General features: G+C 52.8%; 1 protein-coding gene across 3 annotated transcripts in view; it reads left to right on the forward strand.

Moving 5' to 3' along the window:
* Positions 1-25,265, forward strand: part of DLGAP4 (DLG associated protein 4) — a 138,929-nt gene that overhangs the window by 40,161 nt on the left and 73,503 nt on the right. For 2 of the 3 annotated variants that reach the window (XM_043884382.1, XM_043884385.1), the window contains 5 exons: positions 11,375-12,446; positions 15,732-15,973; positions 18,429-18,543; positions 21,026-21,076; positions 23,907-24,147. In XM_043884382.1, coding sequence (XP_043740317.1) covers positions 11,448-12,446; positions 15,732-15,973; positions 18,429-18,543; positions 21,026-21,076; positions 23,907-24,147 — 1,648 coding nt within the window. In that variant the 5' untranslated portion in view covers positions 11,375-11,447. Of the gene's footprint in view, positions 1-11,374; positions 12,447-15,731; positions 15,974-18,428; positions 18,544-21,025; positions 21,077-23,906; positions 24,148-25,265 lie in introns of those variants that run through there. The other variant, XM_043884381.1, reaches the window with a different exon arrangement.

Here is a 25,265-nt window from a genome sequence, read left to right on the forward strand (position 1 = left end):
TAAATGGAATCATACAATAGCTGGGCTTTTGTGTCTGGCTCCTTTAAATTAGTGTAATGTTTTCAGGGTTCATCCATGCTGAAATATGTATCAGTACTTTGTTCTCTTTATGGAGAAATAATATTCCACTGTAGCAAGTGAAGTATCTTATCCATGCTTCCCAGGCGAAGAAACTGAAGCTTGGAGAGGCCAGGTGACCTGCATAAGGTCACACCGCTGGGAAGAGGTAGCGCCAGATTCAAACCCAAGTCAGATGTGATTCAACTCTCTTAGCACCTCCTGGTGGACAAACGCTCTCGTAGCCAAATTAGTCCCATTTGGCACCTCACAAGGGCCCCACACTGTTGGGATAATCATCTCCATTTTCCAGATGAGAAAACCAAGGTGGGGAAAGAAAGATGACATGTCTGAGGCCACATGGTGAGTCCGCCAGAACTGAGAGTCCCGGGCCCCACCAACACAAGGAATGTTTCGACATGGCAGCCACGGGGGCTGTTGAGGTCCCTCTAGGCCCTTCTGGAGTGGGATGGGGAGAAGATGAGTTCTGCCTTTGCCCCCTTCTTAGTCCTACAGTCATCCCAGTGTGACCCGGGGAGCTGTCCGTGGTGCTGACGGGCACCCGCTCTGCAGCTGTGACCAATTGTCCCCTGCTGTCCATCCCAGAGTAGTTTTTTGGCTTTTGTTCATCAGCAAAAAAAAAAAAAAAAAAAAATCATTTCTGTTTACCACACCTCACTCAGACTGCTGACTGTATCCCTAGCAGCAGGGCGCTGGGGCACAGCACACCCAGAGTCAGGCGACCTGAGCCCCTTGAAGCGTCCACCTGCCATATGACCTTGGGTGAGTCCCAGCCTCTGCCCAAACCCAGTCAGCAAAGTGTATCATGAGGAGGGGGGACAAGATACGACAGATTCAGAGCTGAGCATTCCACAATTAGTGGGCTTCAGAGAAGGGTGAATTGTGGGCATTGCAAAGGGTGAGACCCCATTCTATCCCCCTTCAGTCCCACGTAGCCATCATAATCAACAACCACATGTGGTGATCCTGTCCCAGGCAGCACTCGCTGTCCCAGCTGCCTGTACTGGTGGAAATGGTCTCTATCTGCACTGTGTGTGTGATAGCCACTAGAAAAACATGGCCATTACACAGTGGAAATATAGCTAGTGAGACTGAGAAGCTGAATTTTCATTTTTATTTAATTCTTTTTAGGTTTAATTAAATGTCTAGAGCTGGTCTAGACAGTTGGGCTCTGGGGATACGTGGAAGGGAGAGGGCCACTCGGAAAGTGACCACAGGCCAGGACATACCCAGCCGTTGTTGGTTCTTGACCTCCAGGGTGCACTGGACTAGGAGTCAGAGGCCTGGGATCAAATCACAGCTGCCACCAACACACTGTGTGATCCAGGCCAAATCTCATTCCCTTTCTGAGCTTCTAAGTAGCTAAATGTGGGTGGTGTCCAGCCCTGTCTGCTTGTGGGTGGGTCCTGTTGATAAGGACAGTGATAGTGAGTACATATAGGGCACTCATCATGCCAGGTACTGTGCCCCACCATCTGACTATATTATTAATAACTTCATTTATCTTTCCCAACAACCATTTTAGGATGCCAGGCTCAGGCAGGCTCAGTAACCAGCTCAAGGTCACACAGCACCAGGATTCAAACTTGGGGAGGCTGCCTCCAGAGCCCACGCTCTCAACCTCCATACTGCACTGCCTGCAGAGAGAGGACTATCCTCAGTACTCCCTAGGGCATCTCATGGAGTGGCTGGGGAAAGGCAACAAGGCTTGAAGTGCCAAGTGGTGGCCCCTTGGTGAAGCCTGGAGGAGGAGGGGAAGGGGAAGTCATGATAAGCACCCTTTCATCTCCCCAACTTGGGATTTTCCTAGGTGAGGGTGGGCTGACCCTGATTCCCCTAGGATTGAGGGGGTCCTGGCTTGGGGATTTGGGGCAGAAACTCAGATCTCATTTAATCCATCTCAGCCGCAGACACCTCTTCTTTCGCCTGTGTCCCCATGTTTCTTGTTGCATGGGGTAAGCATATGATTCACCATTTAAACCACGACACTGATGAGAATAAATCAGGGAGACTAGCCATCAGGAATTCAGGATAACAGCTAGAATCTGAGTAAACTGCGATGCATGTCACCCTCTTCGTGCCTGAACATATATGAGACCCAGCTCTGTGCAGGGTCCTGCTTCAGGCATAGAGGAACTCTCAGGACTGCCTACGATTCCTTAGGGTGGTGGCTCCCATCACCGGGGAACCCAGAGGAGGCCATCCTCCCCCAGCTGTAAGGTCAGAGAGGACTTCCTGGTGGAGGAGGTATCTCTACGGAGCTTCAAGGATGTTAAATAGGGAAGGTTAGGAACAGCGTTTTTCAGAAAGGTTCTAGGGAATAGAAGCAGCCCAGCCTGTGTGGGACACAGGCGAGGAGAAGAAGCAGGAAAGGCTAGTGAGTTAAGCCAATAATCAACTCCCTTCTCGCCCACTGGGCAGCTCCAGCTCTTTCCAGCTACCCTCCCTCTGGGGCTCTGTCTGTCCAACTACCTCATTTAACAACTGCATACTGTACATCTACTATGTGATGACTCTGTCCTTAGTGCCGGGGATACGGTTGAAAATGAAATAGCATGGTCCCTGCCTCCTCCCCTCTCAGAGCCCACAGAGACTGGAGAGGCAGATATTAATCAAGTACACAGGGAATCAAGCAAGATAGCTGGAAACCGTGACGAGTGCTTTGAAGGAAATCAAGAAGAAGGTCAAGGGAGAGAAGGGTGGGATGGAGGAACTATCTTGGACACAGGGGTCAGGGAAGGCCTCTGCAGAGGTGACACTTGTGCAGAGATTCAAATCAACAGAAATAGCTGGTGTGTGAAGAGTTGGAAGGAAAAATGTCCAGTCAGAGGGAACAGCATGTGTAAAGGCCCTGTGGCAGGAAAGAGTTTGGGGTGCTGGAGAAACACTGAATGAGGGGGCCAAAGTGGCTGAGTCAGGATGAGGAAGATGGGTTGTTTTGGGGGTCATTGGTCTTTTGGGAGGGCTATGTCTGGTCTTAGTTGCAACACACAGGATCTTTCATTGTAGCACATGGACTCTCTAGGTGTGGTGCACAGGCTTAGTTGCCCCGTGGCTTATAGAATCTTTCCAGGCCAGGGTCAAACCCATGTCCCCTGCATTGGAAGGTGAATTTCTAACCACTGGACCATCAGGGAAGTCTGGGGATGGGGTTTTGCCCGAGGGTGAGGGGAGACCTTAAAGGGAACTGGATGAAGCATTTCTAATCTATTTGGGATTTTTGAAAGGATGACTCTGTTGTAATTCTGCCCCTGTAGTCCCTTTGTTCTGAGGCTCTAGGTTTATTTCCTTCTACCTTTTCTGTGTCTGCCACACAAAGTTGGGTGCCAGGTGGGGAGTGTGCCAGTAACCTCTGAAGCCCCTGCTGAGAACAGGCGATTTAAATGGGTTACAGTCTCAGAGAGGCCTGGTTAGCAGTCCTGTCCCCACAGAGCGCCTCAACTCCAAATCTGTGCCCCTTCTCAGAGGAGCTCAGCACCCACATCCCAGGCCCTGAGTCCAGAGTTCACCACCAGGATGGGAGGCACAGGAATTCGGCTTTGAGCAGAGGAGGGGACCTAAGTGGGGGACAGGGTCAGCCACATATCCTGAGCAGCCCCATTCAGGGGAACTTGCTGGAGCCATTGCCGGCTATTGTTGACCAAACAACCAGTTGATTGAATGTCATGCTTTCTAAATAGTTGCTATGGACACAGACTTAGGCTGGAGATAATCCTGACCTTGAAACCATCGGATAACAGATCCTTCATAGATGGGGAGGATCCTGGAGCCTCAGCCTGGAATGTGGGCTCAGGAGTTGGACTGATTTGCACCAGACTCCCACCCCTACCAGCTGTGGGGTCTAGAGTGTGTCACTTTAGCCATCTGAGTTCTTTGCAAACATGGACGTATTAATATTAGTCACCTATTTCTGTGTAAAAAAAATGATATCAAAACCTGGCAGTGGCTTTAAAAGCAACCAACATGTAGGGACTTCCCTGGTGTTCCAGTGGCTGAGACCCTGTGCTCCCAATACAGGGGAGGCAAGTTCAATCCTTCGTCAGGGAACTAGATCCCACATGCCACAACTAAGTGTTCCCATGCCACAACTAAAGGTCCCGAATGCTGCAACTAAGACCTGGTGCAGCCAAATAAATAAATATTAGAACAAACAAACAAAATGTATTATATCCCACTCAGTATCTGAGAGTCAGGAGCAGCCTCAGGGGATGGTTCTGGCCCACGGTCTCTCATGGGGTTGCAGTCTAGGTGTTCCCCAGGGCTGCAGCCATCTGAAGTCATAACTGGGCTGGAGGATCTGCAGCCGCTCACGTGACTGGTAAATGAGAGCTGGCTGTCGGCAGGCTGCCTTAGTTCCTCCCCACACGAAACTTTCCTTAGGGCTGCTTGAGTGTCCCCACAACATGGCAGCTGACCGCCCCCGGGGTCAGTGGTCCAAGAGAGCAAGAAAGAAGCTGCAATGTCTATTCTGACCTACCTCAGAGGTTATGCTCGGTCATTTCCACAATATCTTGTTGGTTACACCGTCAGACCTGTTCGGGTTGGGGTGGGTTGTACACAAGAACGTGAATAGCAGGAGGTGGGACCACTGGAGTGTATGTTGGAGGCTCCCTACCACAGTGGGCTCATTATGCCCACCAAGAAGAGCTGCACTGAGGATTAAATGAGCTCACAAATGGGCTATCCTACTACCCAGAAAGCATTCAAGAAAGGATTGCTTTGATGAGCTGGAGCTAAAAGCTCACCACCCTGTAGCTGCCTCACTTTCTTCATCACTTCTGAGCATCCCCCAAGATCTTTTGCCGCTCTTTCAGTTAGCAAAAGCTTGATGAGTCTCTGCTGAGTCCAGGTGCTGTGCTGGGTGCAAGTGACACGAGAGTGACAAAGACAGACCCTGTCCCTGATATCTCAGGCTCCATGGAACGTAAGTCTGGGTGATACAGAAGGAAGGGCTGGCAGGTAAGGGACGGTCTTGGATGGTAGTCAGGGCCGGCCTGTCTGTGGAGGCAGCCTGTGCGCTGAAATCTGGATGAAGTGAAGGAGGAGTCACGTGGTCAGAGGGGGACAGAGCATTTCAGGCACCGGTAAGGGCAAAAGCCCCAAGATGGGGCGGTTAATGGTTTGTGTCCAAGGAACAGAATGGAGGTCCAAGGGAGGAAGGGCAGGGAATGAGGCCAGGAAAGCAAGAAAAAGTAAGAAGAGTGAAAAGTGGACTTCCCTGGTGGTCTAGTGGTTAAGAAGCCGTCTTCCAATGCAGGGAATGCAGGTTTGATCCCTGGTCAGGGAACTAAGATTCCACATGCCCCGGGGCAAGTAGGCTCACATGCCACAACTAGAGAAGCCTGCATGCTGCAATGAACAGCCCACATGCCTCAACTAAGACCTGATGCAGCCAAATAAATAAATTTTTTTTTTTTAAAGAAGAGTAAAGAGATGATCTTTGAGTTTAAGGGCAATGGGAGTTTAAATCCTCTGGGTGAGATCTGATAGGGGCCTGGATATGGGTAGGGCGGTAGAGGCAGGGAGAAGTGGTGGGATTTTGAAGGATTTGCTGTTGAATGGGATTGGGGTTGGGGGGAGGTGGTAGGAAAAAGATGAGTCAAGGATGATTCCAAGGTTTCTGACCTGAGCAAGCAGGAGGATGGAGTTGTCATGAGCTGAATTGGAGAGGACTGTCAGAGGAATGGGTCAGGGTAGGTGGGAGATCAGACATTCGATTTTGGACCTCCAGGGCAAGATGTCAAGGAGGCGGTTAGAGATGTGAGTCTGGTGTCGGAGAGAGATTGGATGGAAGATGTAAATTTAGGAGTTGTCAGATATAGGTGGTGTTTAAAGCCACAAGTCCGGATGAGATCAGCAGGAGAGGGAGTGTAGAGAGAAGCAGGGAGCAGTTCCTCTAGCATTTAGAGGTCAGAGGAGGGGAAGCCAGCCAGAGATAGAGCAAGAGATGTGGGAGGAGAACAGGAGGGGTACCCAGAGATGAAGTCACAGTGTAACACAGCCTGCCTTCCTCTGCCTCCACCCCTATCCCAGGCCACACCGAGGCACTGGAGGCCCCATGGAGCCCATCCTTCCCCTTCCACACATCAGCCCTTCAGAGGCTGAACGCAGTGGCTGCATCCTCCATGGACTTCCATGAACATCCCCAGAATATCCAGCCATCATCCACACCATTTCCAGCCTTCCATCACTCAACTCACTCTCCCATGTCCCATTCTGCCTGTCTCTCTCTTAACAACAGGACTCAGCACTGAACAGAACTACCCTCTCCCTTCATTTAGACTCTTTCTCTGTTAATGTGACCATAGACAAAACCAGCGTTTCAGGTAGCACCGAATTCAAAGATGTAGATAGGAAATAGTAAGGAATCTGGGCTGCTTAAAGGGAGGGACTGTGAAAAGGGAGATGAGAAATGTTGGAAAAGAGGTTTAGGGTTAGATCATGAAGGGTCTTTTTAATTTTTTCCCCTATGGCCACATCACGTGGCATGTGGATCCTAGTCCCCCAACCAGGGATTGAACCCATGCCCCCTGCAATGGAAGTGCAGTGTCTTAACCACTGGACTGCCAGGGAAGTCCAGCAGGGGTCTTTCTTGATTGCTACACCAAGGAGTTTGGACTGAGGAGGGAAGAGGATCCAGAGAAAGTTCTAGATTAGGGAAATGGCTCAATCAGGTGAGTTTTGCTTCAGGAAGGGCCATGCTGGGCTCTGTTCTTGGCCTTGTCCCTCATTAGCTCTCCCATGCTCACTGGCCAACTCTGACTCTAGGGTGAGCTGGGATAGAGCAGGGAGGCCCCACTCTGTGCAGATGGGGGTGGCGGCTGCAAACACAGAGGCGCCACAGAGCAGGGAGGGCTCTCGGGGAGGCAGCAGTTCTGCTGGTTCCTCCATGTTTCCAGGAGGGCAATGAGGCTTATATTAATGAGAGGTAATTATGGGCACCCGGATGGGCCTAAGTATAGCTCAGAGACAAAGGCAGCCAGCTGCTTCCCCTGCAAGGCCGAGGCCTGCCTATTTTAAGACTTCCCCAAGGTGAGGCTCCTGCCACCCCTGGGTGCTGGGTGACTGAGAGGTTGGCACCCAGTGTTCCAAGAATCCTGACCAAGAGAGCTCAGGGCAGATCCATGTGGCCAGACCACCCTCAGCAAACCCTCTATCTAATGCCTAGAGGTGGAAACTGAGAGGTACCCATCCAAGGTCACAGCAAGTACAGAGCAGAGCCAGGATTTGAATCTGGGTGCAGTTGCCTGCATTTTCCACTAAGCTATGTGGCCTCCTACACTGGATGCCTTGGCCTGCCCCCAAGAAGCACAGTGAGGTGGGGACCAGAGCACTACGGATATTTATCAAGTGCCTAGAGGCTTTCTCTCTGACATCATAATTAATCTTCATCACAGTCTTGAAAAGTGAAGATCCTCATACCCATCTTATAGAAGAGGAGACTGAGGCTTAGGAGGAATAATTAGATCACCAAATGACCCACAGTAAAAAGAGAAAGTAGAACCCAGTTACACCCTGGCTTTGGGTCAGATTCCCCAGGAAAAAGACTGAAGTTTTCCTGGGAAGTCTCTTGGGAACACCTGTGGCAGCTGAGGGGCAGCGGATGGGGCGGTGTGAGGAGTTAGGTGGAGATGCAGTTACAACAAAGGCCTCAGCTAATCCCAGGGGAAGCTCTGGAGCTGGGATGGCCCATTTGTTTTGAATGGGGCAGGAAGGCCAGACCTTGGTTCTGTACACCCATCAGTGACTAGACACAGGCTGCTCCTGGGAAGAAGCATGACCTTGACTGAGGCATCGCCCTCTGGCGGAGAGCAAGTCCTAACAGGCACCCGGCCATGAAGTATCAACAGCCAGTGCCCTTGGCCACTGGAGATGGGTGTGCCTCAGTTCTGAGGTGGGACTGAGGCTGGAAAAGCTGGTAGAAACTAGAGCATGCTGGGCCTTCTAGTCCTCCACTCTTCACTGAGGCATCTCCTCACCCTCTACTCCTTAGCTGGCGATCTAGCCCCAACACAGTCCTCTTCCTTTGCAGACCCTCTAGGGCAGGAAGACCAGTGGGGTTATGAGTGAAGAGCCTTGGGTTCCAGGCTGGAGTGACCTTGCCATGAGGCCTTATGCTGTCCCTTTCCCGGGCTGACACTCTGTCTCACAGTTGCTTTAGCTCCAGCATGCCACGTGGCTGGAGCCTAGGGTTATCGGTCTGCAGAGACTAGCTCTCCTTAATGACCTTGAACACCCGGCCAAGAGCCATGGGGATGGGACTTCCCTGGTGGTCCAGCGGTTAAGAATCCACCTTGCAATACAGGGGATGTGGGTTCAATCCTTGGTCAGGGAACTAAGATCCCACATGCCGTGAGGCTACTGGGCCCCAACTAGAAGGTCCATGTGCCACAATGTAAGATCCCCTGTGACATAGTGAAGATCCTGTGCATTGCGACTAAGACCTGACGCAGCCAAGTCAGTAAATAAATAAATTTAACAACAACAACAAAAATCTTTTTTTAAAAAGTAAAAGAGCTTCGGGGAACCACTGAAGTGGAAGGACGCTACTGCTTTGGCAGGTTAGAAGTATCATTCCAGTTGCAGTTTGCAGCCTGGATTGCAGGGGTTAAGAGTAAATGTAAAGAGACCAGGGAGGAGGCTGGTATGATTTTCCAGGTGAGCGGTGGGAGTGACATAGACAGACAATACAGAGAGGGGGTGGCATCCGAAAATATAACTGAGGTGGAGTCCCTGGGGCTATCACAGTTGGGGTTCCTCAGAAGCATGACCAAGATAAGGATTCAGGTGCAAGTACTTTATTTGGGAATAGGTGGCACAGTGTGGGAGGGGGGAGGTAAAGTGGGGAAGGGAGGTAGCCAATGAAGAGGGCATTATCAAGCAAGTGACTGCCCAACCGGAGCTCACTCTCACTGAGGACTGTAGAGCCCACACCTCTGTTGTCCCACCCAAGGGGGAAAGAGTCAGGGTATTTATACACCAACCACCTAGAGTCAGTGGCTGAGAGCTGCAGCCAGAAGGCGCGGTGGAGAGGGGGTTGTTAATTCTCCCGCAGTTCCTGCCAGCCACATGTGAGCAGAGCGCACTCCAGCTGCTAGAGAAAGCCCCCGCTCCCTCCAGCAGGGATGCAGGCGCTGACAGTTGGAAGTCAGCCTGCTGGGCATCACAGTGATGAGGCCACAGGAGATACGGGTGGGGTACCCACAGCCACTGCCATAGCGACCAATTGGACATGAATTCAGTAACAGGCTCTTTTTGAAAGACACAGAAACTCAACTCAGACGTAAGCAAAAAGGCTCTTAACTCTCATATCTAAGATGTCAGGCAAGATCTTGACAAAGGACTGCAGGCTGACACTCAGATAGCAGCCTGAGGATGCCTCTTTCCCAAGAGTTCAGCCATAATCCCAGGGCTGACTCTCACTGGCTAACAAGGATCCTGTTTCTATCTCAGAGCCAATCAGTACTCGGGGATGCAGGACTCTGATTGGCCAGGCCTGGGTCATGTGTCTACCCCTGGGGTTCTGGCATAAGGCTGATTCCACCTAGACCACAGGAAGGGAGTCTGAATCATTTTCCAGGCACAGTGGGAACTGTTGTTAGGGGAAAGATAAGAAAGGTCAGGAGAGAAGTTCTTGGGGCTGAGAGGACGAGTACAGTGTGCACTTCTGGGGCAGGACTGCAGCTGTCTTCTATTCCTGGTGACCAGCCTGCTCCACCTCTGGTATTTTGAGGGAGTCAGGCCCCTGCCGAGCCAGCGAGCAAGTGGACTGTGTTTGCAAACTCTTCTGAGTTTTCAGTATCATTAGCCTTACTTGAGTGGGCACCGAGGACAGATTGCTACACACACAGTTCTCCAGCTGGAAAGCCAAGGAGTCACTTGGGATACAAGTGAGCCCAGGGACACTGTAGCCCTGAGGGGCTGTAAGGAAGATTGGCCAGGAGCAAGAGGGATCCGGGGGTGGTTTTGCGTTTGCCTGAAACTATCTTCAAGAAGAGGTTTGCCCAGAGGGAGCTGCTGCTGGCTGGAGTGGAGGAGGATACTTGACTGTCTGGGACACTGATGGGGTGGCTGAAGTCTGAGTTACTTACTTCACTTTGGCTAGAATTGCTTCTCCCAGCCTCAGTTTCCCCATCTGTAAAATGGGGATAATGGTCCTCCACCTCATGTGGCTGCTGTAATGAAGATAAACATGCTAATCAGCAGAGTTCCTCTCCAGGCTGGGGATAAAGGCTCTGACAAGTCGCCTGGTAGAAGCAGAGATGCTCCCTGGTGGGGGGCGGTGGGGGAGGGGCTCTTCAATCACAAGGACCTTCATTAAAGTGCTCTGAACTTCAGGCGTGGGCTCCCTTAGGCTTCTAGAGGCAAGGAGAGGCTCTGGCAGAGAACAGGGAGAATTCCAGCTGGTGGACTCTGCACAAGTCTCAGGCTTAGAAAGGCTTGAGGCACCATTGGTCATGAAAATGGCCAAGTCCAAGTGTGGCAGGCCTGCTTCCAGGGCCAGCACAGATCTTCTTATGGTGATCTACACTGTCAGTGGAACCAGCCCTAAGGATGAGAGGTGGCTATTTGGGGGGCATGTGGAGTGAGCGTGCATGTATGGGGCTCCTTGCAGTGAGGAACAGTCATGCGGCCTTGGAATCTGGAGGAGACCCTGGTGGCTCAGTGCTAAAGAATCTGCTTGCAATGCAGGAGACCTGGGTTCAATCCCTGGGCCAGGAAGACCCCATGGAGAAGGGAATGGCTACCCACTCCAGTATTCTTGCCTGGAAAATTCCACGGACAGAGGAGCCTGGCAGGCTACAGCCCATGGGGTCACAAAGAGTCGGACACGACTGAGTGACTAATACACACAAGATGTCTGAGTTTGAACCTGGCTTTCCAGTTTATTGTGAAAATATATTCACTAAGGTAGGAAAGTAGAACGTATTTTAACAGTTTGCTAGCCTGAGCTATCGCTTTTATTTACATATATGGTGAATGGGTCTCCATTTTACTTTTTTTTTTTTAATGCCATCATTTGTATTTGGAATAAAAAAAATGATATAAATGAACTTTAAAAAATTCCTTGTGTTTCCATATAAATTTTAGAATAAGCTTGTCAATGAAGAATATATATAATTTTTTTTTTGACTGTGCTGGGTTTTCATTGTCCATTTTACTCTTGATCTCAATGCACAATGCTAAAGGCAGGCTAGGAGTCTTCAGAAATCCTCCCACCCTTGAGATCTGTGGGGGGTCTGGGCTAGCCTTCCCCTCTGAATCCAGCTGACGCCTGTCTATCTTCTTTCCCCAGGTCAGCTGCTGCCCGGGAGAGGCGACCCAGGCGCCCCGCTAGGGCGACGGCCCCTGCCCCGAGGGCCGGGATCATGAAAGGCCTCGGTGACAGCCGCCCCCGCCACCTCTCTGACAGCCTGGACCCACCACACGAGCCCCTGTTCACCGGGCCTGACCGCAACCCCTACCTGCTATCGCCCACGGAGGCCTTTGCCCGCGAGGCCCGCTTCCCCGGGCAGAATGCCCTGCCAGGGGATGGCCTCTTCCCGCTCAACAACCAGCTGCCGCCGCCGAGCAGCACCTTCCCCCGAATCCACTACAACTCCCACTTCGAGGTGCCAGAGGAGAGCCCCTTCCCCAGCCACGCCCAGGCCACCAAGATCAATCGGCTGCCTGCCAACCTACTGGACCAGTTTGAGAAGCAGCTGCCCATCCATCGCGATGGTTTTAGCACGCTCCAGTTCCCTCGCGGGGAGGCCAAGGCCCGGGGCGAGAGTCCTGGCCGCATTCGCCACCTGGTCCATTCCGTCCAGCGGCTCTTCTTCACCAAGGCGCCCTCCCTGGAGGGCACGGCAGGCAAGGTCGGTGGCAATGGCGGCAAGAAAGGTGGCCTGGAGGACGGCAAGGGCCGGAGGGCCAAGAGCAAGGAGCGGGCCAAGGCGGGGGAACCCAAGCGGCGCAGCCGCTCCAACATCTCAGGCTGGTGGAGCTCCGATGACAACTTGGATGGCGAAGGTGGAGCTTTCCGCAGCAGCGGCCCAGCCTCGGGACTGATGACGCTCGGCCGCCAGGCGGAACGCAGCCAGCCCCGCTATTTCATGCACGCCTACAACACCATCAGCGGGCATATGCTCAAAGCCGCCAAGAACAACACCACTGAGCTGACCGCCCCGCCACCCCCGCCCGCACCCCCGGCCACCTGCCCCAGCCTTGGGGTAGGCACCGACACCAACTATGTCAAGCGGGGCTCCTGGTCCACTCTGACCCTCAGCCACGCCCACGAGGTCTGCCAGAAGACCTCGGCCACCTTGGATAAGAGCCTGCTAAAGTCCAAATCGTGCCACCAGGGTCTCGCCTACCATTACCTGCAGGTGGGTCCCTGCCAAGGTCAGGGGTGGGGTGAGGGGTTGTGGGGAAGGCACCAATTTGAGACTCAGCTGTACCACAGGTTGACTTGGAAAGATGTTTCACTCAGGCCTCTGTTTACTCACCTAGGAATTGGGTGACGGGTGGTATCTTGCTAATAAGAAGATTCTTTCCATTGGTCATGTGCTCAAGAGCCATTGATTAAGACCATTCTGAGACCAGCCCTGAGTAGGGACTAAAGCATATCCCTGCCCCCACTTAAAAAAAAAAAAAGATTTATTTATTTTTATTTTTGGCTGTGCTGGGTTTTCATGGCTACACATGGGCTTACTCTGGTTGCAGCGAGCAGGAGCTACTCTTCATTTGGTGCATGGGCTTCTCATTGCGATGGTTTCCCTTGTTGCAGATCATGGGCTCTAGGACACAGGCTTCAGTAGTTGTGGCATCTGGGCTTTAGTTGCTCCATGGCATGTGGGATCTTTCTGGACCAGGGATGAAACCTTCGTCCCCTGCGTTGGCAGGCGGACTCCTAACCACAAAACCACCAGGGAAGCCCACATCTCCCTGCGCTTGAGAAGAAAAATCTGAAAGCTGTGCCATCTATCCCCTCCTAGAACCAATTGCATGGCATTCTGGTGCCAACCTCCTACCTGGTACTGCCACCAGACTGGGGGCTCCTTGAGGACAGGGACCATATCTGGTGCCATTCTGTGTCCCCAAGGCCCAAGACAGAGTCTGTCATAGAGGAAGTGCTCAAGAAACATGAGAGGAGAGAGGGGTAGAAGAGTAGATGAGCACTTAAGTGAAGAGATCAAAAAATAAATAAGACCTATTCCTGATTATCAGGATGCTAGGAGGAAAAAAGGGGCTTCCCAGATGGCTCAGCAGTAAAGAATTTGCCTGCCAGTGCAGGAGATGCAGGAGATGTGGGTTCGCTCTCTGGGTCAGGAAGATCCCCTGGAGGAGGAAATAGCAACCCATGGACAGAGGAGCCTGGCGGGCTACAGTCCATAGGGTCACAAGAGTCAGACATGACTGAGCAACTAAGCATGCACGCTGGAGAAAAAGACACATGAACAGACAGTCCTCTCAGTGAGAGCAGAATGTGATGAAGATGAGCAGGGAGCTGCAGGAGCCCAGAGGCCCTAAGTTCTTGTGGAGGACTAGCTTTTTTCTTTCAGACACTAGAGTTTATTGAGGCACTTATTATGCACCAAGGTCCCACTGCTGGAAAGTGGCAGAAGGCTCAGAGATGTCTCTGCTGCTACACATGCACTGGGCCTCTCAGGGCAGGGTGAGTGGTTGTGAACTGGGTGGCTCCCAGCGCCACAGGCCAAGCTGTGGGTGAGAATGACAGGAAGTAGATTTTCTGTTCACTAGATGGGAGGGGCTGCTTCAGTAGGTAGCGTGTGCCTCATCCCAGAGGGCAGGTCAGCACAGGCCTGACCAGCCCTTGGGAACACATTAGATGCATTTTGAACCAGATGAACATCAAAGTCTGCCAGATCCCTGCGTTCTTGTCATGCTATATAAATTTCCAAAGGCAGTGAGACTATGGAGGGGAAAGACTCTTTTTGTTTTTCCAAAGGAAGGAAATGAAATCTAGGTGGTATTTTATATATTTAAGGCTTTTGTGGCTCTCAATCTACCTTCCTTAGTTTAGAAATATAGGAGAGGCTGGCGTGCAACCTAGCTCCCTCTCAGATGTAGTTTAGTCTGATCATGTGAAAATGCTTCAGAAACACCATGAAAAAGTGGCCCTGCAGGCACTGGGGTGGTGCCAACTGTTTGCTCCACAGAAATTAGGTGGGTAAGAGCTGGGGAAGCAACAGGTGTTAAGCAGGGGTATACAAAGCCACCTTCCCAAGGCACGGGTGGAGGAAGAGAGGATGGACTAGCCAATGGTTTGGGGTGGAATGTGCAGAACAGTCAGCTGGGGAGAAGGCGTTAATGAGAAGTCTGCAGTGGGGACCTGGGCCCAGGCAGGGATCTTCCCTCAGCCAGGAATCAGCCACCAGCAATGCAGGGACCAAGAAGAATGTGGACTCTGCAGGCATGGTAATTTGGGGAATGTGTGCATTTGTGGGTGTGGGCAAGAATCGGTGTGCTGTGTGCACTGAGAAACACGTGTGCCTGGGTGTCCACGGTGACGTATAGACCCAGTGAGAGTGTGTGCTCTGCGTGTGTTGAGGCAGGGACACGGTGAGGCGGGGACAAGTTGAGGTGGGTCCAAGGTGCACTGGTGGCTAGTGTGCGCGTGAGAAGGCATGTAAGCTCTGTGTTCACATCATGTACTCACTGAGGGGCGGACACACTTTGAAGTGGCTGGGTGTGTCCTTGGGGAGATGGGAGTGGGGGGTTATGCTGCTCTCTGAGGTGAGTGTACATGGCACGATGTGTTCACCCGGTGCTGGGGCTGAGGTACGGGCGTACTCCATCACACGGTGACCATCCACTGTCGTGGACAGGTCGGTGCGTATCAGGTGAACGCGGGCGCAGATTATATGTGCTGCCTGGAGCAGCTGGCAGATCCTGGCCTCAGAGGGCAGGAGAGGTCCCCTCAGTTGGTTTGCCATTGTGACCACTGGGGTCAGAGCTGCCCTCACAGCTGCAACCTCACTTGCCTTTATCACAGCTCCCTTCCACTGATGGGGTCCCTGGGGTTCAGATGGGAACACTGAGCCCTTTTTCCAGCTCACCACATGGCTGCCCAACCCGGGAAAGCCCTCTGCTCTTAGTACCTCAGTTCACCCACCTATGGGGTGAGGAATGTTGGTTGGCCCCAGATTCCTCACCCCCATCCTGCGGGTGAGGTCCTCTGGCTGGGGCCCTCTGACTTGTCCTCCCCCCTGCCCCCCATCCTAAGGTCTGGGGACCTCTTTCAAGCCTGCGGCTCTCATCTGTGTAGTGAGATCATGAGCCATCCACTGAGTTTGTGGGGGAAGTGATAGGAAGGTAACGGGGTGCTCACAACTGTAGCTGGGGTGGAAGCCATTGTGAACATTCTGTCTGGGTGGTTTTGCTAGGGCACCAAGCTTGGGATCCATGGAGAAACCTTAGGTGGGGGAAGGCCACATAGTGAAACTTCCCAGGATGTCCTTCGACGGTAAGGCCGAATTCTCCAGGATGGGAGAGCGAGGGAGCTTTACGGTCTTGGGGACGGGGGTTCTATCCCACAGCTCATTCCCCCGGTGATGAGTCCGATCGTGGGTGGCCGGTGGCGCTCTGGGGGTGTGCGCTGCCCACCCGCAACCCCCGAGCCGCCTTCGCTGAAAGCGGTCCATCCCCAGGTGCCCGGCGGCGGCGGCGAGTGGACCACCTCGCTGTTGTCCCCGCGCGAGGCGGACGCCACGGCCGAGGGCCCCATCCCGTGCCGGCGAATGCGCAGCGGCAGCTACATCAAAGCCATGGGCGACGAGGACAGTGACGAGTCCGGCGGCAGCCCCAAGCCCTCCCCCAAGACGGCGGCGCGGCGCCAGAGCTACCTGAGGGCCACTCAGCAGTCTCTGGGAGAGCAGAGCAATCCTCGCAGGTGAGCGCACAGCCCCGGCCCCTAGAGTCGCGCCCACAAGCCAGCCCCGTCCCGGGAGCCCCGCGCCGGAAGCCTTGGCCACACTGAGTTCAGATCCCTAAAAGGACCACGCCCTTAAAGTGAGCCACGCCCCCAGGCTATCCCCGCCCCCGCTGGGCCCCGCCCACTTGTGAGCTAGCCTCTGGGAAAGCCTCGTTACCTGCTTGCAACCCCCGCTCCAAGCCTCGCCTTCCAGGTGAGCCCCTCGCAGGTACTCCACACCCCTGAGAACCTCGCCTTCCTCTTCTTCGGCCGCCGGCTGCTGGGAAAGCGCAGCCCCACAGATGAATCCTGCCCTCCAGCTTCAGGTCCCCTAGGTGAACCCTCCTTCAGGTTTAGACCCCCTCCTGAGATCTTCCTCCTTAGGTTGGCTCCTGCTCTTTGTTGAGTTGACTCCAAAGAGCCCCGCCATTTGGTGAACTACCCCACTACCCGCCGCCCTCCCCACCCCAGTTAAGTCCTGGCCACAGGTGAGCCTTATGCTCAAATAAAGTGTAAGGGGGGTCTCTCTAGAGAGACTGGCCCAGGAGGAGCCTGCCCAGAGGAGCCACACCCCCAGGTGGTTTCCAGTCCCACAGGGGAACTGCCCCAGGGGACCCTCTTCTTCTGCCTAGAAGAACCCTGCCCTTTGGGGGATTAGGGAGAATCCAGAAGTCAAAGGGGGAGATACACAGCCTTCACCTGTCCATTACCTCGCCTGGAATTCCTGGAATGGGGCCCAAACCTATTGTTTTAAGGCTCGGAAGAGTTAGTGAAAGTGTGAAAAACGGAATGCACTCATACAGAAAGCAATGATTAACATGTTAGATAAGTGAGCTTGCACGTGCAGAAGTCACAGTGGGGATTAGAACAGAAGAGAATGAGTAGAAAACAGGTGAAAGTTGGTGCGGGTGATTCAGAACCCACTGAGGAAGAGATACAAGTCAGAAGCAGACAAAAGACTTGGAAGAGTTAAAGGAAACAAGGTTAGTCCTAGTTCTTCAGTTCCTGGGGGCAACAGCCAAGGCTTCACGGAGAAGGTAGGCTGGGAGGACTGCAGCCGTGGGAAGAGAGCAGAGGAGGTGACAGGAGCACTGAGGCGGGAAGTCTCCTTAGCCAGGACAGAAGGCAGGGAATGGCCTGCAGGTGGGAATTCAGGACACCATGGGCTGTTAGGTCTCACCCTCTCTGAGCCTTTTTCCCTAGCTTTAAGTAAAGGGGGCTGAGCTGGATGATCTCTAAGATCCCTTCTAGTCCTGACCTCTTATAATTCTTAAATGATCTGCGGGCATGGAGGTGGGAGAGGTGGGCAGGACCAGGGTACAGGCCTTGAATGAGAGCGAATTGATAATAGTAGTACAGGCCTAATTCAAACCACGGTAATACAGAGAATATTACAATAAAGTGAGTCACATGAATTTTTTTGTTTCCCAGTGCATGCAAAAGCTATGTTTACATCCTAGTCTATTAAGTGTGCCATAGCATTATGTCTTTTAAAAGGTACATACCTTAATTTTAAAACGCTTTATTACTGAAAAATGCTAAGCATCACCTGACAACTCAGGGTTGCCACAAACCTTCAATTTGTTAAAAAACAAATTCTGCAAAGCACAGTAGGGGAATTGCAATAAAAGGAGTATGCCTGTAGTAACAGTAATGGGGGCCATCTGTTAGCACTTGCTGCTCTCTGGGCTCTATGCCTGCCCAAGTGCCCTTTAATCTGCATCTCTGAAACCTCCCCACAGCCCCAGCAGACAGGCATGGTGACACCCCCACTTAAAGGTGAGGAAACAGACTTACAGGGTGACAACTTACCCAAGGTCACCCCAGGAAGAGCCTGGGTCCCAATCAAAGTTTGTCTATATCAAGAGCTGAGCTGTTGGCAGCTTGGACCTTATTTTGAAAGCAGCAGTGCAGAGGAGGCCCGTGGTCAGGTAGTTCTGAGAAAGACTGAAACACCAAGACTGTGGGGGAAAAGTGATGAGTCTTCAGGAGCCTGGAGGAGGCTACCTGGACATTGTGTCAAAACTGATGACCTTTGGGCAGCCCTGGCTGGAGGTCAAGGCTTGTGGGCCTTGACAGTCTCCTCTGTCCAGCCCCTAGAATTGCCCCAGGCCTGCAGAGGAAGGCGCTGTAGAATTGAGCTGGTGTGGAGTGCCTCTGGTTTGAAACAGTCAAAAGCGAGCTTGTGCTGCCACCTCGTGACTGCAGCGGACATGACAGGTGAAGGCTGCCTGCACCCACGAGACTCACAATGCCTCCAAAAGCTAGGAGCTCTCCCCTTGCTCATCACCCCTCATACTACCCAGGCTGGCAAGGACTTCCATTTTCCCCTCTACCACTGGATGACCTAGGCTGGTTTTCCCACCTCTGGGCCTCAGTTTTCCAGACTGAACAAAGAGGAGACTGAGCCCCATCTGCTCCCCATCCCCTCCAGGAGTCTAGACCGCCTGGATTCCGTGGACATGTTGCTGCCCTCCAAGTGTCCGAGCTGGGAGGAGGACTACAACCCCGTCAGCGACAGCCTCAATGACTCCAGCTGCATCAGCCAGGTGAGGGCGGTGAGCAGCCAGAAGGCCGGTGGGCTGGAGAGAGCCCCGACTCCCACCCAGGAAAAGGACCAACGTCCAGGTCCAGCCTCTGCTGAGTGGTCCCTGAATGTCTGCCCTGTGATTCTGTTCAGTCTTTGTTCCTGAAGTTGCCTGTGCGTGTCTCTTCCCCACCGACCATCTAGGGCCTGGAGAGCAGCCCCAGGGCCCGACACTGATGGCCTGAGCTGTGGGCCCAGAGGGAGGGGTCGCACTACTGCTGTCCACCCAGAAGCCCCAAGGATGTGGGACTGGAGGCCTGGCTTTGAGCCCCAGTCTTGTCACTGACCGTGTAAACCCAAACACAATGTGCTCAGCACAGGGTAGCTACCTTGATGGTTGGTGCTGCCATCTTGCTGTATGACTTCCAACAAGTTGCTTCTCCACTCTGGACCTCCATGTCCCCCACCTGCTCGGTGGACAGTTGGGCTTCCAGGACCCGGCCAGTTCTGCCACTAAGAGTGGTAAGCACGCTGTGCTGTACTATTAATTCTCTCAACCATCAGCTCCTGGATCCCTCACCACCACCCCAGAGGGTCCTTATCCATATCCCCATTTCACAGATGAGGAAACTGAGGCCCAGATAGGTAGGGTCACACAGGGAGGAGCAGGCAAAACTGGGCAGAGATGGGCTATCAGACCCAGACCTGGACCTCAGTCCCTACTGTGTTGTGCACAGTACTTTACCATTTGCAAAGAGACAGCCGGGCAAGGCTCAAGGGCTCCCTCCATAGTGTGAATGGGGGGACAAGGCCCAGAGAGGGCAGACACCTGCCAATGGTAGCACAGTGAGGCAGCAGAGACAGTCAGGTGCAGACCCAGCTGCCTCTCTAGGCAGGAACGGGCCCCAGGTCCCACTGTGTGCAGCGCCACTGCCTGGGCTAATGGACTGCTTTGAACTTTTGGACCCCAGATCCCCACCACACCATTATTCCTAGCCTGGCCAAGCTCTCCCCAGCCACCCCCCTCAGGACTGTCATTCCCAGACTCCACGGAAAGCAACCTCAGAAGCGGGGAGAGGTAGAGCCCCCCTACCCCAGCCAGGGGACCCTCTGCCCCTTTCATCCTCCAGGCCCCACCAAGTCTCACCTGAGCAGTTGTGCTGGCCTCTATGCCTGTCACCTCCAACCTATTCACGGCGGCCAGAGGGAGCTAGCAAAAGGCAGAAGTCAGATCACATCACCTGCTCCGAACCCTCCCATAGCTCCAGCCTCACCCCAGGAAAGCCAGACCCACGAGGCCTGGCCTCCCTCTCAGACGTGATCTCTGACATATTCTGTCACCGGCCCTGCTCCTGCCACACCGGCCTCCTTTTGCTCCTCACATCCCTCATTCCTGCCCCAGCCTCCCTGCGCTTGTTCCTCCCAGGAGCACTCTTCTCTCAGATCTTTGCACAGCTGGTTCCTCTCTGTGATCCAGGTCTTGGCTCAAATGTCACCTCAGAGGGACCTGCACTATCACTTCCCACCTCAGGGGGTCCCCGGGGCCCTGTTCCCTTACCTCGCTTCATTTTCTCAACAGCACTTCTCACTCTCAGGAATTGTATCTGTTTGCTTATTTACTTGGTGTCTGTCTCACCCCCTGGGAGCTCCTGGCAGACAGGGACCTTGCTGTCTTGTCCCCCACAGTGTCCCCAGGCAGGTCGCACAGAGCATGAAGGTGTTTTCTGAATGGACAGTGCCCTTCCCTGTCTGTCCCATCCTGTCTGTCCTCTCATCCCTCAGCTGTCTTGTCTGTGTCCCTCTGTTTTTCTCTGTTCTCATTCACATTTTTCTCTGATTCTCTCCAGTGTGTCTCATCTCCATGTTTCTCTCTGGGTCTGTCTGTCTGTTTCACATGCACCCTCTCCACCCCCAGCCTGGCCCTGGCACTGGAATCACACTTTTGTCCTTTGGCTACACAAAAAGGTACATGGAATCAGCCAGGCTGGGAATCCCAGCCAGTCTCTCCCACTACCCCAGCCCCAGTTCTCTTTTGGCCCAGAGTCCTCTGAGCCCCAAAACCCTCACCCCGTGAAGCTTGAGTGACCTGAGCCATATATGTGGCCTCAAAATCAGAGATGTCTGATTCTGTCTGTATCTCCGAGCCTCAGTTCCTACCAGGAGAAGCTCCCCTCCCACCAGGCACTGGACTGGGTAAGCCCTGACCAGGGAAGAGAAGCATCCAGGTTCTGCCCCTAATCTATAGATCCTGGGAGGCTACCTGCCCAGCTGAGAGGCAGCAGACAGGACATCCATGGTCCCAGGAGAAACACTTAATAAACCCAGTCCCAGAAGGAGTGAGCCTCCTATCCCTGGAGGAAACCAAAACCTCCTAGTAACTCGGCCCCAGCCAGTCTGGGGAGGAGGTTAGACCAGCCCCAAGTTCTCTTGTAGCTGAGCCTGAAGACCCCACCCCAGCCCCCAGCCTCGGTCTCCCCGTAACCCTCCCCATCTCTTTCCTGCAGATTTTTGGACAGGCCTCCCTGATCCCCCAGTTGTTTGGCCACGAACAGCAGGTCAGTATGTTTGCCATTCTCTTGCCGCCCCATCCCAGAGTCCGGGGCTGGGCCTAGGCACCTCAGTGTCCTGGCCCCTAACCCGGACAAGTGCAAGCAAGCTAGCACCAGGAAAACCTCCTCCAAGGAGGATGGATTGGGGCTCCTGTTGGCACCTGGACCTTTCACTCCCTGGCCCTGTCACTTCACCTCTCTGGGCCTCAGTTTCCTCTTCTCAAAAATGGAAAAGAATGAGTTAGGTTCTATGGATGAGTCAAGAATAGCCCCAGGACATTAGGACAGCATTGTAAATCAACTCTACTTTTAAAAAAATAGTAACCCTAGGATAAGGGAAGGCATATCCTGAGATCTTCTAGCCCCTTCCTTGTCTTCTCCCCCAAAGCCTGGGAAAGGCCAGGCAAGACTGTTCTATTTGGACAGATCAGGGGCTGGGGACACTGGCCTCCACATTCCAGGCCCCAGATCCTCTGACTTATCTCTTTTCTTGGGTTCCATCAAGATCTTTAAGGATGTTAGGGTTCTGGAGTGAATGCAGAGACTTTTCAAGTTTACCAAAGTTGGTGAAGATGATGCTGGTATTGGCACTGTCTGCCTGTCCTAAGGGTGCCCCCTCCCATGCATACCCATCCTACCCCCGGAAGTGGTCCTTTCCTCCCCCCACCCCCCAGCCCCAGCCCCAAGGCCACATGGCCTACTTGGTAGAACTAGGACTGACCCTACATCTCCTGATTCCAGCTGTGGATGCCTCATGCACCTCCCACCCTCATTTCAGAGTTCCTCTTGGTCACACTGATGCAGAGGGTCTTTGGGGAGCCCACAGTGGGCCAGGTGATCTCTTCCTTCCTTCAACAGCCTTGTGATAAGGATGTGATGTTTCACAGATAAAACCTCCAGGGGAGGTTCCCTACACACAGTGTGCCCTCAGTGGTACACATACCAACAGCACTAACCAGCTGGCCTCTCCCCGAGAGCTTGGGAGCATCTTAACCAACACTCACAAATCCTTGCAATCACCCCACAGAGCTGCCTGTAATAACAGGTACAGGTTATTGGGTACTGATTTTCCCCCCACCCCGACACTCTTCAAAGCATGTGATATGAATTATCTCATTTAATCTTGACCACCATCCTGTGAAATCTGGTCCCTAATTAGCCCCCATTTTACAGATGGGGAAACTGAGGCACGGAGTGGTTCAGTGACTCGCTAACATTCATATTGTGAGCAAATGATGGACCTGGCAGTGAAACTCTGGCTGTCTAGCTCCCAAGCTGGGCCATTACCATGCAATCCTGAAGCAAGACCTCATTGCCTTTTGAAAATCACAAGGGCCTCTCAGGTTTCAACTCTGGAGGATAAACACCTGTCTCTTTAATACCCCCTCCAGGTGATTTCTGGGATATGTTACATGGCCTACATGTTAATTTATCAGTGCTGTCTGATAGAACCTGGTGATAATTAGAAATGTTCTATAATCCATGCTGTCCAATAAAGGTAGCATGAGCAAGTGCAATGTGGCTAGTGTAATTAAGGAAGTGAAATTTTTAAAAATTATATTTCACTTGAACCTAAATAGCCACACACAGTTAGTTGCTACCATATCAAACAGAGCAAATTTAGACCTTCCCAAACATATACTCTAAATTGGGTAATGATTCCTCTGGCCACTTTATCTGGTGCAGGACCTGAAAAGTTCACAGGCGTTCCACTTCATTTAGAGGAGGAAACACTGGTCTAAAGGGTAGTGCTGGCCTGAGGTTGCACAGCAGGTCCAGGGCAGAGCTGGCCCCAGGCCCAGCCTCGTCTTTTCCTCCACGTGGTGCTCAGTCAACTTTTGCCCTGCCATCTAGCCCAGGTGTCTCCCAAGACCCCCACCCAGTGTCCATCTTTGGCCGACTCACTCCTCAGCTCATACTTTGTGATCCCCAGGTACCAAGATGGCCTAGACCTGGGTCAGACAGACCCTTCCAGAACTCTTGGAGGGTATATGTATGGTGAGGCCCCTCCATGCTCACAACTCCAGCTGCAGACTTGTAGGATCTTGAATGGTTTTCGCTAGAGGGACGCCTAGAAACCATCCAGATGAGGTTGAGCTAAATGTGAGATGGCAAACAGCACATATACCACCATTCTCCACACTGCCCTTGGCAGACATCACCAATTGATCCTCGCTGCCATTACCCTCATTCCAGTATTATTTTCTCTCACCAGACTATTGCATCGCTTCGTCTCTGGCCTCTGCCTCCATTCCACACCCTCTATCCAACATCCTTTCTGTATCCCAGGGCTAGATTAATCTTCCTTAAATACACATTTGGAGTATTGATTCTGCTACTTCCTCACTGAGTGCACCTGGCAAATATCTTCCCCTCAGTTGCCTTCAGTTTCTTTGCTTATAAAAATGAAGGAATTGGACCATAAGATGGTAAATGTCTAGCACATCTAGTGCCACCTCCCCATTCCAACCATCAAGGCAAACATTACTAATTGAGTATAGCCTTCTTTTTGGTTGACTTCAGATGTAACCTCAAAATCTATTAGTTAATCAGTCTGAACACACAAGATATAACCTAGTTAACATCCCAGAAAGTATATTGAACAGTTTCTCCTCCATCTTAGAGACGGGAAAATTGAGGCCCAGAGAGGTGAGAGGGGCTGTCTATTTCTTAAGGGCTCCCTCTGCCCATCCTGTGCCCCGAGTGAGATGCGAGCAGGAAGGTGGGCTGAGTTGCAGCACCAGACTCCAGCTCTGCAGCTGAACCGACCACCAAGCCCCCCCATCCCTCCAGAATGGGCGGAGATGGCCCCTGATGCCTGCTTTTGCCCGGACAGGTCCGGGAGGCAGATCTGAGCGACCAGTACGAGGCGGCCTGCGAGTCGGCCTGCAGTGAAGCGGAGTCGACTGCGGCTGAGGCTCTAGACTTGCCGCTGCCCAGCTACTTCCGCTCCCGCAGCCACAGCTACTTGCGCGCCATCCAGGCGGGCTGCTCGCAGGAGGAGGACAGTGTTTCCCTGCAGTCCCTTTCCCCACCGCCCAGCACCGGCAGCCTCAGCAATAGTCGTACGCTTCCGAGTGAGTACCGAGGTGGGGGCGGGACTTGTTCGTTTGTTTTGCCAGGGGGCCCCTGGGACCGTGCTTGGTGGACTGCAGATGGAAAGGAATCCATAGTGGGCAAGCCAGGAGTGGAGCGGTGGTTAGGCAAAGAAGGAGCCCTTGGGGCTGAACTTCCCACCAGTTGGTAAACTGGAGCTCAAACGGGGCGTGGGGGAGGGGGTCACAGAGAGAGATGTCAACACTGGGAGTGGGGTGGAGGGGTCTAGCTTGTGAGATACTTGTTGGCCCCGGGTCTCTAAACCCTGATTCAGAGCAGCCTTCTGCTGGCAGGCAGGGCTCACTGAAGCCCTACTTACCTGTTTGGATTAGGCAAACCTGTGGGGAGGGCGGGACCCTGCAGGGAAGAGAATGGGATTGCATTGGGACGTCTCAAAGGGGTGAGTTTGCAGGTGTCTCTCATATTCACAATCAGGGACACCCTGTCCTTCCTGATACCTGTTCTGAGTTCTCTGATGATAACCCAGGGATGATCAGAGAAAAGGGGGACCCTCTCTCCCAGAGCAAGCCATGATATCAAGACCAAGGAAAATCATAGCACAGTTTCTGGCTTAGTAGACAGAACTCTGATCTCACTCAGGCCAGCAACTTTTCCTTCCCGAGCTTCAGTTTCCCCGTCTATAAATTGAAGCATAAACCAGATCCCAGAGAGCTCTCCTGCAGATGAAGTAAGTCTGTGCCTGGGGAGGCTTAGGTGGGTGGGGCCTTGCCTGCGGTAGGAGCTGACAAATGTAGTTGTTGTTACTGATTCTCAGTCTTGACTCAGAGCCTCCTGACAATCAAAGGCATTTGGGGTTGGATTATTGTAGAAGACACTTGTTTCAAGTGCTCAGTTGGTGTTTGATGTGAACAAATGAGCCTGAATTTCAAGGAATTCTATACACAAGAAAGCAGCTTGTTGACTGGAATGAACTTGGCTGGGGACAGAGCAAGAAACCACTTTGTTTCACTATTGCCTTTCAAATCATGGGTGGTATCTGGGCAGGTTCCTGAGCTTTTCCTATCACTTTTAGACCTTAAGGAACAGTCTCGTTTTCAGATTTTGAGAGTCTGGCCTCATTTCAAAACACCAGGCTCAT

The sequence above is a fragment of the Cervus elaphus genome, chromosome 23 (assembly GCF_910594005.1).
Source record: "Cervus elaphus chromosome 23, mCerEla1.1, whole genome shotgun sequence".
NCBI lineage: Eukaryota > Metazoa > Chordata > Mammalia > Artiodactyla > Cervidae > Cervus > Cervus elaphus.